Raw genomic sequence first — 16,653 nt, forward strand, 5'->3', positions numbered from 1 at the left:
TACACACGCACACGTTTTTCACACACGAATTAAGTTATGTATCCCCCAGAGATATGCCCCCCCATACCCCTGCTCCTGAATTCTTTTCCTTTTAATATATTTCAAATGAAACAATTTGGTACCATTTTCATTATTTGGTATTTTGAAGACAGTATACAGGGAAAAGAAAACAAAAACCAAAGGTTTACAGTATAATTGAAAATTACCCTAATGAGAAAAGAGAAGCCATATATTTGAAAGAACACTGGGGTAGAAATAATAGGATGGGAGTTGGATCTTAGTTGTAGCAATACTTTACCTGTGCCACTTCTGGCAAGTAATACATCTAGAAGATAAAAGGATGTTTAAAAAAGAAACATGTACACAAAAGATGGAAGTAAAAGGTATAACAAAAAAAATCAATACAGAAAGTGGAGGTTTGAAAATTTTTAATGCTGCACCTAAGATCTGAAAGATGTCTTGCAGAATATTCTCAACTCCTCCATTCACCAAATAAAGATCGTGGGCAGCAGATGGTATTCTGTTAACTAAGGAGAGAAAATGGCTGCTGAAGTCCTCTTTTGCCTTTATTCTTACTGTTACACAACTACAGAGACTCTGCAATCTTAAAACATGAAAAAAATTAGAACCACTTAAAAAGACAGTTTCTAGTTGCTTTAAATGAGTATAAGCCCTGTAAGTGACTTCCTAAGGTACTGAAGGAATTTAACAAAATAACTCATGACCTTGGATAGTAAACCTTTGAGTCAAGATGATTTGGTTGAGGTGCTAACAAGCTTCACAAGGACAAAAACTTGTTAATGTCATTCCCTGGTATATCCACAGGTTAAAGCATGGTACCTAGTGTGCCTTAATGGCTTTACAAATGTCTCTGATAAAATTCCAAAGTACTGAATATTTTTCAGTTTGTGGAAAAATAGAAAAGGAAGCACTGATCACTAGGAGGCAGTGTTGATTCACAAAGACTGAATATGCTCATGTCACATAGTTTCTCTGCTAAAAGAGAAATGAAGATCACGGCAAAGCATTTGACCAAATTTCACATAAATAGTCCCTATAAGCAAGATGGAGAAAAAAGACTAAATATCTTATAATTAAACAAATTTGTAGCTGGCTGAATGGGAACACTGTGTTGTTTAATGGATCAGTATCAACTTGAGTGGAGAGTTCTCACTTGTCAACATTGTTTTTCAGTCTTAAATATAAACAGAATTTTTACCAAATTTGACAATGACTTAAAAACTGAGAATAACAGCCCAAGGTAAAAAAACAAAACAAAACGCCAAATCAGTAAACAAGAATATTAAAATGAATAAATTTATAAACTGAGGTATATAACTACACAAGTTCAGAATGGATATCCTAGTTTATGTGAAAAACTTGTTTTCATTTAAACCCCATCAATCAAGTGTATATGATTGCCATAAAACAGATTTATTTATACTGTATATTTGTTAAATAATATAAACTTACTACACATACCTTCCACTTCACCTTAAATCATCATAATATAAATACTCCAGTCTCTTACATAGAGATATGGTAGCCAGTGGGACTCTGAAAACCGAAGGTGCAAGACCGCCATTTCCAGTTTGGCCTTTGAATACCTAGAATAAGCTGTTTACTGTAAAATCCCATAAATCAAATCAAATTTTGTAAAGGGAATCTAATTTTGTCACAATGCCCAAAGATCCATATTGTTATCCATGTCTCAAAGGTAAGGATTTTGAAGCATAATTAGGGACTCATCAAGGCATATAATAGGTCTTTTAATAATTCTACCACACTTTCCTTACTTAGTTAGCTATTTATTATTACTTTTTGCATCATTTCAGATCTACTGAACCGTATCAGTGAGTGGGACCTGATAATATTTAAAGCAATTCAGGTAATTTGAAAATGACCCATAACACAGCTTTGCAAATTGCCTTAGATCATCTAAATATTTCTTTCAGTCAGGCCTCAGGAATTTGATATTACACTTTCTACTCATAGGCAGTTTATAAAAATACGAAGACCTGATCAAATTCAAGCCCTGTTACTCATAAGTGTGACCTCTCATAAGGCACTTAACCCTGCTGAGCATCAAATTACCCATGTGTAAAATGGTCACTGTTGTAAGCATTTAGCATCATGCCCAACACATGATATGCACTTAACCTACTAAATTTTGAAGGTGAAGGCCCGAATTACACTGTATGGCCGGTTAAAGACTGCTCTATAATTCTGGGTGGTACCCAAGCAGGTTGACATGCCATTGTGAAGACATTATACTTGCTCATCCACGTGGTGAATCCTTTGTTACATGTCTGAGAAACATGTTGACATGGAGAGCCTACATTTATTATTAAATACTACTTAAAAGTTTTTATCATATCTCACATCAGGTTAAAAATTCTGAATGATTTTACAAAGGTGTTAAACAATATATTTAAGTAAAGCATATATTAATAAAGCTTATCTTTATCTCTTATTCTTCTGGTATCAAGATTTGTAATATTGAAGCTAAAACTGTCAGCATGTAAGGCCATTTGATTTAGCAAAGTACATTAGCCTAAAAGCAGTGTTCTAAACTATTGCTTTAGCTGGTTTTTCAGTTAAAAAGAAACAAATTAAGTCCTTTTGCAGTTAATTGCCCTTTACAAAAAAGTTTAGTGAAATATCTTGCCAAGACAAATTTATTTGATTCATTAAGCTGGACTTAGATAGTGCCAGAATCACAGAGCAGAGCTAATTATTGGTTAAAATTTATTTGAGGCTCTTTAGTGATTGCAGAATAAAAGTCTCATTAAAAAACATAAACACTTGACACTGTGCAAGAATCAAGTTGCCACTCATGGTTGTGGTTCCTTTACAATGCTCATGCAAAAAAAAAAAAAAAAAAAAAAAAAAAAAAAATCCAAATTGAACTGGTTAAGAGCACAAAAAAAACCCTACCATGTGCACCCAGAAATAAAGAACTGCTTATACCATTTTTTTGTTTTGTTCTTAAAAAAAAATTTTTTTTAAGGTTTATTTATTTTGAAGGAGAGACAGCGTGAACAGGGGAGGGGCTTAGAGAGGAGACAAGAGAATCTGAGGCAGGCTCCAGGCTCTGAGCTGTCAGCACAGAGCCCAACACAGGTTTCAAAATCACGAGCCATGAGATCATGACCTGAGCCGAAGTCAGACTGAGCCACCCAGGCACCCCAAGAATTGCTTATATCATTTGGTGTGCATTTCATTTGGTTTGCTTTCCCTACTATTCACAAAAATATCCAAGTCATATTTGGGGAATGATTTTTTTTGACATCCCTCATTACTGTGAGGGAGGGTGGGGGGGACTAGGATTTGTTTACTACTTTGTGTGTGGTTTGTATTATATCAAGTATGTTGACAAAGTATCTGACTTGGACTTCATTTGTACTGTTAGAATACATTTCACTTAGCAAATGAATATCTGTATTCCTTATTTGATTTTTGGAAATAGTTTACCCATTTAAAATACCATCATTTACTTAAATAGCACATTTGGTTTATAGTTCCTAATTAAATTACCTGTTTTACTCGCTTTGCATTATTTTCATTTTATTAATTATAAAACTTTATACTACAAAAGCAAAATGTTTTTTTAAGTTTTATTTATTCAAGAGAGAGTGAGCTTGTGGACACACTCGGGGGAATGGGCACAGAGAGAGAGGGAGACAGACAATCCCAAGCAGGTTCTGCGCTGTTAGCACAGTGCCTGAGGTGGGGCTTGAACACATGAACTGTGAGATCATGATTGGAGCCGAAATCAAGAATCAGACGCTTAACTGACTGAGCCACTCAGGCACCCCTAAAAGCAAAATACTTATGATAGCCAATACTAGCTAAACTTCCTCTAATCCTGAGGCAGATCAGAACATCAACCAAGATATGCTGGGTGACGGTGCCTTGACGACCAGTAAAGAAACTATCTCAACAGATCTCCTTATAAGTCTTGTTTCTGTGAAAGAGTGAAGATACTTTCCTCTGAAAAATGTTTTCTTTTTGCACCAAAAAACTATCATATCTGGCAAGTAGAGAGTTAAATATTAAAAGTACAAATGAAATCTACCTCTAAACTCTAAAAGGATCTATTCCAGAAGCTCTTTTCAGATTTTAAACAAATTAGCCCTCATCTTTTCTTATTGAGCTTGTATTATTTTCAGCCAAGGGTCAGCAAACTATGGCCTACAGGCCAAATCCAGCCTGCTACCTGTTATTATAAATGAAGTTTACTGGAATACAGCCACAACTCTTCATTTATGTATTACCTATGGTTGTTTTCATGACAGAACAGAATTGAGGAGTTGTGACGGAGACCATATGGCCCTCAAAGCTTAAAATATTTGCTATCTGCATTTTGACAAAAATGCCAACCGTAACACTTGCCAACCCTTAAACACTTTCATTTTTTAAAAAAGAAAAACTATTTTAATTTTTTGTTTGAATTACAAGAATGTAAATATTTTTCTATTTTGTACTCACCACAAAGTTACAGACTCTGGCCCTCAGGGAACTGATGAGAATTTCTGTGGACCAGTCAGAGATCTCAACAGTATTTTAGCATTGTTTCTATGAATTCTTTAAAAAGTCCACAGTCAACTGGGGTGCCTGGATGGCTCAGCTGGTTGAGTGCCCAACTTCAGCTCAGGTCACGATCTCACAGTTCTTGAGTTTGAGCCCAACACTGGGCTCGCTGCTGTCAGCATGGAGCCTGCTTTGGATCCTCTGTCCCATTCTTTCTCTGTCCCTCCTGCTTGTGCACTCTCTCTAAAAAATAAATATTTTTTTTTAAAAAGTCCAGTCAACTGTACAAGGGGTTTTAGAAAACAGCCCATTTGTAGATGAGGGACATTATCTACTTAATTGATTCACTCAAACAGTCAACCTATTCTGTTGATTATTGCTCTGAGAAACCAGGTTTACTTCTTTTGAAAATAGGTTTATGGAACCAAGGAGTCATGGAAGTTCTTGACAATAATAGCGAGCACTGCCTCAATACAAACATAAGGTTTATTTACTCACATTTATAAACAACAAAAAACTGTTAATACTAAAAATTCTCCAATTTTTAAGATTAAAAACTAAGATGGCTTTTAAGACTATACGGAATCATTCTTTTTTCAGATAATATCAACTTTGTTAGCATTTTTCCTTTTCTTAACCAAACACATTTTTTACCCAGGCTTCTAAAATGCTAGAGAACAATGAACCACCAGGGCAGTGTGATAAATGGGGATGGTTCAGACAACATGACACATGACTTACCTTTCTGTGACTTTCTTAAAAATTGGAAACGCGTGTATCTTGCACCATTGATGGTATTCGGATGCTTGATTTAACATAACACACAAATTTCTCTTTTTAACTAGTTTTCTATAAGTATTAAAATATCAAAATATTTTTTCCAAAAGTTCTCACAGTAAACATTAGATTTTCATACTATTTAAGAGAAAAATAAAACTAAGCTACCAAACCTGATTTAGGCAAAAAAATAAATAAATAAATAAAATAAAAAATTTTCAAGGAAATGTAGAAATATTTTAATTTACATATCATACTACAATGAATCAATATATGGAGTCAAAAGTCCACAATTACACATTCATAAAAATTACATCATCCTCAGAATAATCAGTTTCTATACAAAGATTTACAGATGTCCAATGTATGTAGTTTTTCCTCAGTGTGCTACAGAGTTTAGAGGTTCTGCTCGAATATTCCCCAAATCAAGCGCAGAATCTGTCTCTTCATCAATTTCTCCAATGACTGCACTGTAGTTATTTAAGGAGAAAAAAAATCAGTTAAAATAATCTCACTTGTAAATAAAACTGAAAGGACACAGTAAAAACTACTTAAGGTGACAAGCAAATACCGTTTTCATGAAGTAGTGAATTGCAATTTAAGTCACAAAACTCAAGAAGTAATTTGAAGGCAACATTATTGTAGGAACCAATTATTAAGACAGATTGTATACAGTGTGATTGGATCATGAGTCTTCAAAGAAAAAAGACACATATCAGATAGATAAGGTACAAAACCCTCAAACTGGGGCAACTGGGTAGCTCAGTTGGTTAAGCATCCGACTTAGGCTCAGGTCATGATTTCACACCTCGTGAATTCAAGCCCCACATCAGGCTCTGTGCTGACAGCTCAGAGCCTGGAGCCTGCTTTGGATTCATTGTCTCCCTCTCTCTGTCCCTCCCCCACTCATGCTTTATCTCTCTTGCTCTCTCTCTCAAAAATAAACATTAAAAAAAAAATCAAAATCCCAAAACTTCCAATCCTATGATTTCAACTCAACCCAGGGACTGTGTTAGGGTTGATCACAAAATCACTACTAAATAAGCAAATAAGTGTCTATTCTTTGAGTAACTTTAATGAACTAAATCCATCAGAGTATACGTAATACCCATTAATTTCTGTTTCAAGATTTCTCAGTTTACTCAATTTAAATCCAAGACCAAAATGTACAGTTCTTGGGAAGCCTCAGTGGCTCAGTCAGTTAAGTGTCCAACTTCAGCTCAGGTCATAATCTCACAGTCTGTGAGTTTAAGCCTCACGTCAGGCTATGTGCTGACAGCTCAGAGCTTGGAGCCTGCTTCAGATTGTGTGTCTCCCTCTCTCTGCCCTTTCCCCACTCGTGCTCGGTCTCTCTCTCTCTAAAAAATAAACAAACATTAAAAAAAAAAAAAGACACAAAGATAATAGCAACGGGTACTCAGGTAACTTAACACATGATTTTTTGATGTGATTGACTAGGGTTAAAGCCAGCAAAACTTTCCTTGATTCAAGGAATCACTACCATAACATCTACAATGAAAACGTTAATACCATGCTAAGCACCAAGCCACGGCTCTCCAGCTGGATATAGTTGTTGTTATATCCAGACCACAGGACATATATGAAACATTATTCCACAAAAAAATTGGTTGTTTAAATTAGTTTGGCTTTAATAAGAGTAGCATCTATTAGTGAATACAAGTAATAGAGAATTTGCCCAATTTTGCTTTAAACTCTACATAGCCTTCAGCTCTCTGATAAATGAGAAGTACCAAACTCTGGTTAAAATAAATATTGTTTTCTCAATATAAAACAAATCAAAGATCTCAATTCCACCTTAAAAATTTTAGTATCATTTGAAATCCTTAAGGAAGACAGTGGAGTACTGGTACAGGTTTTAAAACTTGCTCTCCAAAGGAAAAGAGGGAGGCAGACCTGCAGTGTTCACTCACATCCATAGTGCAAATACTCCCACTATGGTCAATTTCAAACTACCACCAAGACATCAACCAGCTTGCAAAATTCCTGAAAATATAACAATCTGCCTCCATGAGCCAATCAAGCTGGCTCTAGCACACCACTGAGTCTACACCAAAGTTTAAATTTTTTTAAAAATGAAGTCCAAAAGTTTTATTTTTAATTTTTTTTTAAAATCGAAGTAGGAGAAAGCTTCTTAAAATCAATTATTAGGCAGAGATCCAATATAAAATAATCATTATTATTCTCATCAGGGAACCTGGTCTCCACCAAATACTCTGCCTTTCTCTCGTATTTTATAGCTCATTTTATAACTTCACACCTAAAAGTCACCTCTTTAGAATATTTTGTAAACTCCCGAATTTTGATTAAAGATCAAATAATTTATCCATCCAAAGGTGATTTTCTTAAGATAATTTAAATGAATAAAGTATTCCCTCATCTATATCCTATTGTCTATATTCGATACCCTATTTGTCTTCCAAAATAATGTGTAATATATCTTTTGCTGCCTTCCAACCATGTTTTAATTCTACACTCACTAGAAAATGGATTCAACAATCTTATAGCCTCTATAACTACACTAATACAATAGCTACTAGCCACATGTGACTATTAAAAGTAATTAAATGAAGTAAAATTTAAAATTCAATTCCCATCACACCAGTTTTCAAGTACTCAATGGCCACACCTGACTAGTACCTTAGGACAGTGGACAATGCAGACCTACATTTCCATCACTGCCACAAGTTCTACTGCACAGTATTGCTTTATACTGTTGCAGATTTTCTTAAATTGCTACCACTAAAGTGTATTTTCAGTTAACTGACGCTACAGCATAAACATGGGGCATCTTATTGTACTAAAATATTTAAAGAAAAAAATAATGGATAAGTACTTACTCATAAATTCATCAGTTATAGAGCATGAATTATTTAAAACTGTTCACACAAGAGGTTTCAAAGGCATTTTCAAACCCTAGCCTTGGACCCTAGAAGTATATTTATATTTCTCTAAAATTAGGATTATTTTGGAAGAACACTTTAAGAAGGCTCTCTAATGAAGTATTCAGTGTAAGGCAGGGCCCTTTCTGGATCCTATCTAGGCCACTTAACTATCATAAATATGACCAATCTCAGTAGATAAAAACCTCTTCTCCATACAGCAAGGTAGTACACCTATAGCAGATTTGACCTGCCCTTAAAAAGAAGACCTATGTGGGGCGCCTGGGTGGCGCAGTCGGTTAAGTGTCCGACTTCAGCCAGGTCACGATCTCGCGGTCCGTGAGTTCGAGCCCCGCGTCAGGCTCTGGGCTGATGGCTCGGAGCCTGGAGCCTGTTTCCGATTCTGTGTCTCCCTCTCTCTCTGCCCCTCCCCCGTTCATGCTCTGTCTCTCTCTGTCCCAAAAATAAATAAAAAACGTTGAAAAAAATTAAAAAAAAAAAAAAAAAGAAGACCTATGTTACTTACACATTGTCACCTCTTACGATGTATAGTCCTAGCACCACCTGTTCTACTCCCTGTGAAGAGCTGAATACTCGTTCATGGCTTTCATCCAAAATCAAATTAATGGTCTGGTCAAAACCTTTCAGTGTTCCCTGTAAAGAAAACATTCAAAAGAAAAAGATAAATATTCTAGTTTACCTGAATATAGACATTAAATGACACAAAAATTTTAGTTCCAGGGACACTAACAGAAGTATTCATTTTAAATAGAAGTCCACTGAAAATAGAACACTTCTTTATAACCAACAGTACCCTGGGGCACAAAACTTACCTCTGGGTTTTTTAAGACAGGAAAAACCACACCACACATGTGACTAGTATGCAGAGTTGTCCAGAGTTACAAAGAACACCCATGTACCAATAAGGAAGTAGCCTAAAAGCCCATGTAGTGTAGGAGCTAACATTAGACATAGACTATTACAAATACAATACAAGGGAAAACTATATAAATATACAAGAAGCATATACATAGCAACCATAGCTGGTAACAGAACAGTATCACTTTGTTCTACATACTAGTAGGAGGCCTGTGCTAAACACACTGTACACAGTATCTCAAATAATTTTAATCCTTTGAGGTACATACCATAGTTATTCCCACTTCAGAGAAGAAACATTGAGGCACAGAGAGGTTAAGTCATCTCTCAAGGTTTCATGGGTAGAAAGCAGCAGAGTTAGGAGTTGAACCACAAAAAGCTACCTTCAGGGCCATGCCACTGAACTACTATATTATACTACTATGAACGAGCAAATAGAATTTACCATTCTTCAGAGATTCAAATCAGTCCCATAAATATATACAAACTTTGACTGGTGGTGACAGCTAACGCTTAAGGAGTACTTCCTATCTGCCAGTGTTCTATGGGCCTCACATGTATTTATTTAATCTTCCTCAAACCCGGCAAGGTAAATACAAATAGGATTGTAATTAGTAGAAGCAGAACTTGAAGGAAATATTCAGAGAAAATTTTATGGAAGAATCCTGGTTTTGAATAAAGGAAGATATGGATCTAGCACAACACGGTCACTCAGATGCTTTTCAAGTTTCTGAAGAAATGTCAACTTACAGTTGTTTTGGTTGGTTAATTCTCTCAAGCTATTAAACTCTTTCATGTTTTGAAAATCAAAATATGTAAAATCAGGATATAACAAGAGAAAACGATAACCTAGAATTTGGATGAGAAAGAAAATCTGGAGTATTTACTAAACTAATTAGTATATAGTTGTTACCACACCGAGACATAGCCTCTTGACTTCATTTTACATGTAAGCATTCTATCAAGTGAGCCGGGGTCAAAAAAATACAAAATTACTAAATTTTGGTATTCAAAATGCTCTTTTAAAATAACTTTCCTCCTTTTTAAAATTTTTTTAGTGTTTACTTATTTTTTTTTTTTTGAGAAAGAGAGAGTCAGAGCAAGCGGGATAGAGGCAGAGGGAGAGGAAGACAAAATCTGAAGCAGGCTCTAGGCTCTGAGCTGTCAGCAAAGAGCCCGATGCAGGGCTCAAACCCACCAGCTGTAAGATCATGATCTGCGCCGAAGTTGGAAGCTTAACCAACTGAGCCACCCAGATGCCCCTAACTTTCCTTCTTCTATAAAATTAAAATATTTCTCAAACTTAGCTATCCCATTAACAAAAACAGGAAAAATTAAACTTGAGGTATTATTTTTTTTTTTTTAAAAAAAACTATTTGCAAATATTTAATAGCAATAGATTTCTTGAAGTGTCAAGATGAGATAAAAATGTTTCAAACTGTCCTTATTGACAACATACAATGAGGTGCCTAAAAAACAAAAAGATTGTTTTCTTAAGAAGGAAGCAAGGCAGGGCTGCCTGGGTGGCTCAGTCAGTTAAGAAGGAAGCAAGGCAGGGGCGCCTGGGTGGCTCAGTGGGTTAAGCATCTTGACTCTGGATTTCGGCTCGGGTCATGATCTCACAGTTAAGTGAGTTCGAGGCAGGCATCAGGCCTTGTGCTGATGGTGGGGAGCACACGTGAGATTCTCTCTCTCTCCATCTCTGCTCCTCCCTACTCACGCTGACTCTGCCTCTCTCAAAAAAAAATTTTTTTAAAGAAGGAAACAAGGCAAATGGGACTTTTTTTTAAAGAGTCAAATTGAATTTAAATCTCAGTTTTGTTCTGCCACTTATTATTCAATGACTCTGGGAAAGTGACTCACTTTTTCTGAACCTGGTTCCTAACCAAGAATTCAGGGATACTTCTACAGAGTTGTATTGAAGATTTAGATGTAAAGTGCCTGGCACATGATATACATTTAAATAAATGGCTAAGTTTAACACTTTGATAAATCACTTAGGGACTCACTTGGAAAAATCACAAGGATTAAAAAGAAAACAAAGACCCAACTGCAAAATGGGAAAATAAAAGATTAAATTACATGAATTAGATACAATTAGGAAACAGAGGGGCGCCTCGGTGGCTCAGTCGGTTGAGCGTCTGACTTCAGCTCCGGTCATGATCTCACAGTCTGTGAGTTCGAGCCCCGCGTCGGGCTCTGTGCTGACAGCTCAGAGCCCGGGGCCTGTTTCAGATTCTGTGTCTCCCTCTCTCTCTGACCCTCCCCCATTCATGCTCTGTCTCTCTCTGTCTCAAAAATAAATAAACGTTAAAAAAAAAAAATTTAGGGGCGCCTGGGTGGCGCAGTCGGTTAAGCGTCCGACTTCAGCCAGGTCACGATCTCGCGGTCTGTGAGTTCGAGCCCCGCGTCAGGCTCTGGGCTGATGGCTCGGAGCCTGGAGCCCGTTTCTGATTCTGTGTCTCCCTCTCTCTCTGCCCCTCCCCCGTTCATGCTCTGTCTCTCTCTGTCCCAAAAATAAATAAAAAACGTTGAAAAAAAAATTTAAAAAAAAAAAAAAATTTAAAGAAAACAGAGAAAGCAGCTTTAAAACTTTTTTTTTTAACAATGTATGAATTATAAGTGAAGAAATAATTAAGTAGCCAAAAATCATGAGATAAATTCCTCAGATCAAGAAACAGATCAAGGAGAGAGTCCAAGAATTTTCTGGAATTATAAAGGGGATACTGTGATAAAAGGTCAAATAAAATGATATAAAAGAGTCAATTATAATTTATCCTACAGAAAACAGAGGTCATGCAACCTACAAATATTAAAAATATATTAACAACCATACAAGCCTTAAAATGTTCATTATTCTATATATGTAGTATCTACATCATAAAGAAGTTTCTAAGAGGCATACACAAAATTTCAAAAGAAAGCCTATGATTCATGTCGGCGATGTCAGAGCATTGAATGGGGGAAGGAAATAAAAAAATGTTAGAGGAAGATAAATATAAAATACAGGCAGATGTCTGAAGACTATTCTCGAAGCTCTCCGAGGACAGAATCTGTTATTCATCTTGGTTCCTAGAAGCTTTGTATATAAATTACACCCAACGTTTATTAATGAAGAAAATATGGATCAGCAGCTATTTATGATAAAGAGGTGAATCATAACAAAACTGCAATGCAGGTGTACTGTGATGCTTAGGCATTAGAGATCAGAAGTTTGACTTAAAACTTTACAACCAAGAAGCTTACAAGGAAAGGATGAATATGCTAAACACTTACCACAATCATTCTCCCATCAGAAGTAATAACTGCAACAGTTCCTGATAACTGAATCAAGGAAAGCATTCTCAGGGAATGAAAATAAAGATGTTAGAATCTGGTAAAGAAATGGTTTTAATTAGTAGGAAAAAGGTGGACGGAATTAAGATATTATTCAACACAGCCACTACATTCACAAGATAACTTTAAGTATTTATAACTTCCTCAATTAAATTACACAATTAAAACAGGAAAAAGAGAATCCCTTTCTGTTTGTGATCAGTTGTTTCCCATCTCAAAACAGTTGAGATGTTTGGTACTTTTTCACTGGGGAATGTTGCCAGTTGGACTTTGAGCAAGACATTTCCCCCATTCCTCAACCTGTTCTTTGATCTCTAAAAGGAAAATTCTATCAGTGCTAAATTAATCAACGTTGACTCTTTTCAAACGTGTTAAGACACTTTATTCTAGGACCTGGCCTCTGGAACTCAAAAAAGAAGCTATAATCAGTGTCACAAGGTGCCAGTACGCTTGCATTATTAAGGCTTTAGTATTTCACTTTTGTCCCAAATTTGTACAGGAGAGCAATGCAGTGTTTCTGTCCTGAGACTTTAAAATGGTAACACCTATATAGGGTACATTAAGACTTCACATGGGGTTTTAGAAGTTATTTGCCCTTCGTGGAGAGCAATTACAACGAGCGTTATTGTCATTCTATCAACAAAGAAGTTGAGACTTTAAGTGGTAAAGGGGCAGAAACTCAATCTGCGCACCATCTTTAAAGTTTCTGGTATCGTCGAACAATGAGCAAAGCCAATGAATAAAGTAAATTCAAGGATTTACAAGACCCTTCTCCCCAAATGTGAACGTATAGGCCTCTAGGGAAGTAGCGTGGAGGAACAGATGGCTGATTACTATAGAGACAGGCGTTTCTATAGAGACAGGAATATTTCGGTTTTAGGTGAAAATTAAAAGGCGCCCTGGGCCCCCAGGACCGGCAGGCTTTAGCCCCAGGAGCGGGATTAGCGGGTCCCAGGTCCTTAAGCCCCTCACCCGCAGCCCAGGCCGCGCAGGGGCCGGACATCCCAACCGCCCGCCGGTCCCGACCCCCGATCTCTCCAGCACCAGCCCTCCCAAGTGCGAACGCGGGCTTCGCCGTGCCCCGGCTGGTAGCTGTGGCAGCCGGCCCGAGGATACGGTTGATGTAGTTCTCCAAGGCGGACGTCATGATGCTCGGCCCGGCCGCTCTAAGCAACACAGCAGCAAAGGGGACAAGAAGAGCTAAAAAGGCCCGCCAGGGACCGGCAGCGGCTCCCGCCGAGTGGCGGAAGCAAATATCGCGAGAGTTACAGCCCCGCAGGTTAAGAGGATCGGAAATTTAAAGAAACCGGCCAACCACACTTGAGAGTCAAAGCGGTAGCGAGTTAGTGCGCCTGCGTAGTGTGTTCCGCAGTTTTTCCGGTCGGCGATCTCAGGAACCAAGAGTGGCAAAAACGAGCAGCAGGCGGAAGAGAGGAGGAAGTTTCTTGAAGGTGGGGTAGGAGGGAGAAGGTGGGAGAGCGAGTTTTCTAGTGGAGTGAAAGGCAAGTAGTAGAAGTCGCTGAGGGAGAATGTTGAGAGAAGACAGGGAAGGCGGGAGAAAACGAAATAAGGTGTTTTCATCACAAGTAGAGAGATGAATGTGTTCTCATATGAAATGTAGATGCAGGGAACTGGAACGATCCCTAGTTTCTGCCACACGGGCCGAAAATTAATATTTTAGAAGTTCAGTGGCCCAGGACAAAATTGTGCACGTTGTGACCATATAGTATACATCTCTGGAGAACACTACAGTAAAAAGCATGCTCGCGCATTCTACATTTCCCTCTAAAAGTGCTCCAACGTGAAGGCATTGTTGCTAATTTATTTAAGAAACCGAATACAAAGATGTGTGAGCCTCCGAAAACCGCCTCCCTATTACCGTGCCGCAAGGTCTCTGTGTCCTCAGGGTGAAATTAGTAAATATAAGGCAGATCTGCCACTGCTTGCGAAAAGACAGATTCAGGAAGAGGCTTCCACATAAGCACCGGATTGGGTTTTAGACTTGGGTCTGCTAACGAATTATGCGGTCGTCCTTGCCCAAGTAACAGCAACTTACCTGGATCTCAGTTTGCGTATATCCTGTCACAGGTATTTTGGGTATCGCCATATATTACTAGAAAACGTCACTACTATTTTACTGTAACTTATAACTTGAGGTTAGAAAAGAATCTATATACAAAATACCGACGAAAGCTATTTGTACAAAATTTCTAAATGGTTTTAGTTAGGCTTGTGATTTCTTAACTGAAGTATTGTGGGTTTGGAATCACTTGCAGTTTCAGCCTTTTTCTTCTGAAAAGTGAAGCATCTGTTTTCATTACGGCATACCCACACAATTACCTACAGATCACTCCCAAATGGTTAATATTTTATATACTGAAAGGTATTCTGGCCTGTTTGAAACTCCAGATAGTCAGGAATTAGGTGATGAGTGTCCCATTATTTTTAGGGGGGAAAATGAAAGTATCTTCCACACATGAAAACATGAAGGTATTGTGTGATTTGCAAACGTTAGACATTGAAATAATGAAAAACAGAATGCTGATTAGTGATAAATGAGGTATCATTAGTAAAGAAATAAAAAAATAATTTTGCTATATTTTTAAAATGAATAGTCTGTAAGTTTTTCACCTCTTAGAGTGCTTATGTTTGAAAATGTTTATTAACATTATATAGTAACAATTAATTTTATCATAAATACATTACAACTTTATGACCCTGTGTGGTTTCCAGTAAATTAATATGCCAGATAAATAGCAGATGTGTAGTGTTTATGTAGCATCACTTTGGTTTGAAACTTTTTTTACACGGGTCTTAAAAATGCTGTATTTTCTGTAGTCCATAAGGGTCACAAATGCTGAGAGAAAGCCTATGGATAAAAAGTCCAGTTAGTAAGACAAAAAAAAAAAAAAAGAATTATATCTGGATGACCTTGGGATTATATGGACAGAGAGTTCAACACCTCATGAAGGAAAATTAAGTCCCATCAGGGGAAAAGGATAAATATAAACATCTGACAACTGAAAAACCAAGGTGTACAATGAGACCTTTAATTTCGATCAAAACCTCTCAAAGTGCTACTCATTTAAATGATACTCTATTACTGTTAAAAAGAGTCAACCAAAGTATGCTGGAATAGATACTCGTTTTATTCCATTAGTCCTGAATCTAAACCTTAGAGAGAAAACTACGTTTTGCTTTCATATGTAGTTCATTTAAGACTAGCTTATAGGCACGCCTGGGTGGCTTAGTTAATCGACCGACTCTTGATTTCAGCTCAGGTCATGATTTCATGGTTCATGAGCCCGAGCCCTGCATCAGGCTCTGCGCTGATGGTGCAGAACCTGCTTGGGATTTTCTCTCTCCTTCTCTCTCTGCTCCTCTCCCCTCCCACTCATTCTCTCTCCCTCTCTCTCTCTCTCTCTCTCTCTCAAAAATAAATAAATAAACATTTAAAAAAAAAAAAAGGCTAACCTAAAATTTTTTATATCTCCCAGCCCAATCATGAGCCTCCCTCTTGTTAGTAATCCAGTCGCCTGTATCCAGAACAACAGATAAGATTAATCAAGAACAGGACCAAAAAGAGAAAGCAGTATCCCTAGACATCTGACATCCTGGGAGTTACTTTTTGTTAGTAGAAACCAATGTGTATAAAATGGGTCTCTCTGGAAGCAGAATCAGGACATAACTCATCTCCCTTTGTATTCTGTATTCTTTTGTTAACCTGAAGAATCAGACTCATACTAGGATCTGAGGATACTAAATTTTCACTTTCCTGTGAATGGCCCATGGAAAATACTACTTTTAACCTAATGTGATATGAACTTTTATTTACTTTTATTTTTTATTGATTTACATTCCTGAGTTCCAGAAGTGTCAACTAATTAGTAATATATGTTGAATAGATCATTCTAGGATTTTCCAAGACAGAAAAGGACATAAATCATGGTCTCTCCTTACAAGTAAACTGAATAGGTACAAAGCTTTAATTATAAACCTGAAACAATTAGTACATGGAAAAACAATAAATATTCCAAATTTAAGGAAAGATAAATGATGTTAAAGTACTAGCTCATTTAACACTATAGATTACAAAGGATTACCCATATTTCTTTTTTTGTCTTCTAAGTTATTAAGACAGACATTCTAAACTCCCATTTGTTAAGGGATGGGGGAAAAAAATCATATACAATTGACTTGTTAATTGAGAAGCAGTACAGGATCATGA

General features: G+C 37.0%; 1 protein-coding gene and 1 long non-coding RNA gene across 5 annotated transcripts in view; one reads left to right on the plus strand and one right to left on the minus strand.

The window, feature by feature from the left end:
- Positions 1-16,653, plus strand: part of LOC131509085 (uncharacterized) — a 118,057-nt gene that overhangs the window by 2,616 nt on the left and 98,788 nt on the right. Inside the window, exon 2 of one of the 2 annotated variants that reach the window (XR_009260285.1) lies at positions 1,836-1,888. This is a non-coding gene — a long non-coding RNA (uncharacterized LOC131509085). Of the gene's footprint in view, positions 1-1,835; positions 1,889-13,768; positions 13,877-16,653 lie in introns of those variants that run through there. The other variant, XR_009260284.1, reaches the window with a different exon arrangement.
- Positions 412-13,687, minus strand: LSM8 (LSM8 homolog, U6 small nuclear RNA associated). Of its 3 annotated transcripts, XM_058724488.1 has the most exons (6): positions 13,542-13,687; positions 12,366-12,406; positions 8,737-8,864; positions 5,275-5,780; positions 4,492-4,776; positions 412-597 (listed from the first exon to the last, which is right to left on the minus strand). In XM_058724488.1, exons 1-4 carry the CDS (start codon positions 13,570-13,572, stop codon positions 5,690-5,692), a joined length of 291 nt encoding a protein of 96 aa, XP_058580471.1. In that variant the 5' UTR covers positions 13,573-13,687; the 3' UTR covers positions 412-597; positions 4,492-4,776; positions 5,275-5,689. The 3 variants fall into 3 exon arrangements, with proteins under 3 accessions (XP_058580471.1, XP_058580472.1, XP_058580470.1); XM_058724489.1 differs by lacking the exon at positions 4,492-4,776; XM_058724487.1 differs by having other exon boundaries at positions 412-4,776.

The sequence above is a fragment of the Neofelis nebulosa genome, chromosome 4 (genome assembly GCF_028018385.1).
Source record: "Neofelis nebulosa isolate mNeoNeb1 chromosome 4, mNeoNeb1.pri, whole genome shotgun sequence".
Taxonomy (NCBI): domain Eukaryota; kingdom Metazoa; phylum Chordata; class Mammalia; order Carnivora; family Felidae; genus Neofelis; species Neofelis nebulosa.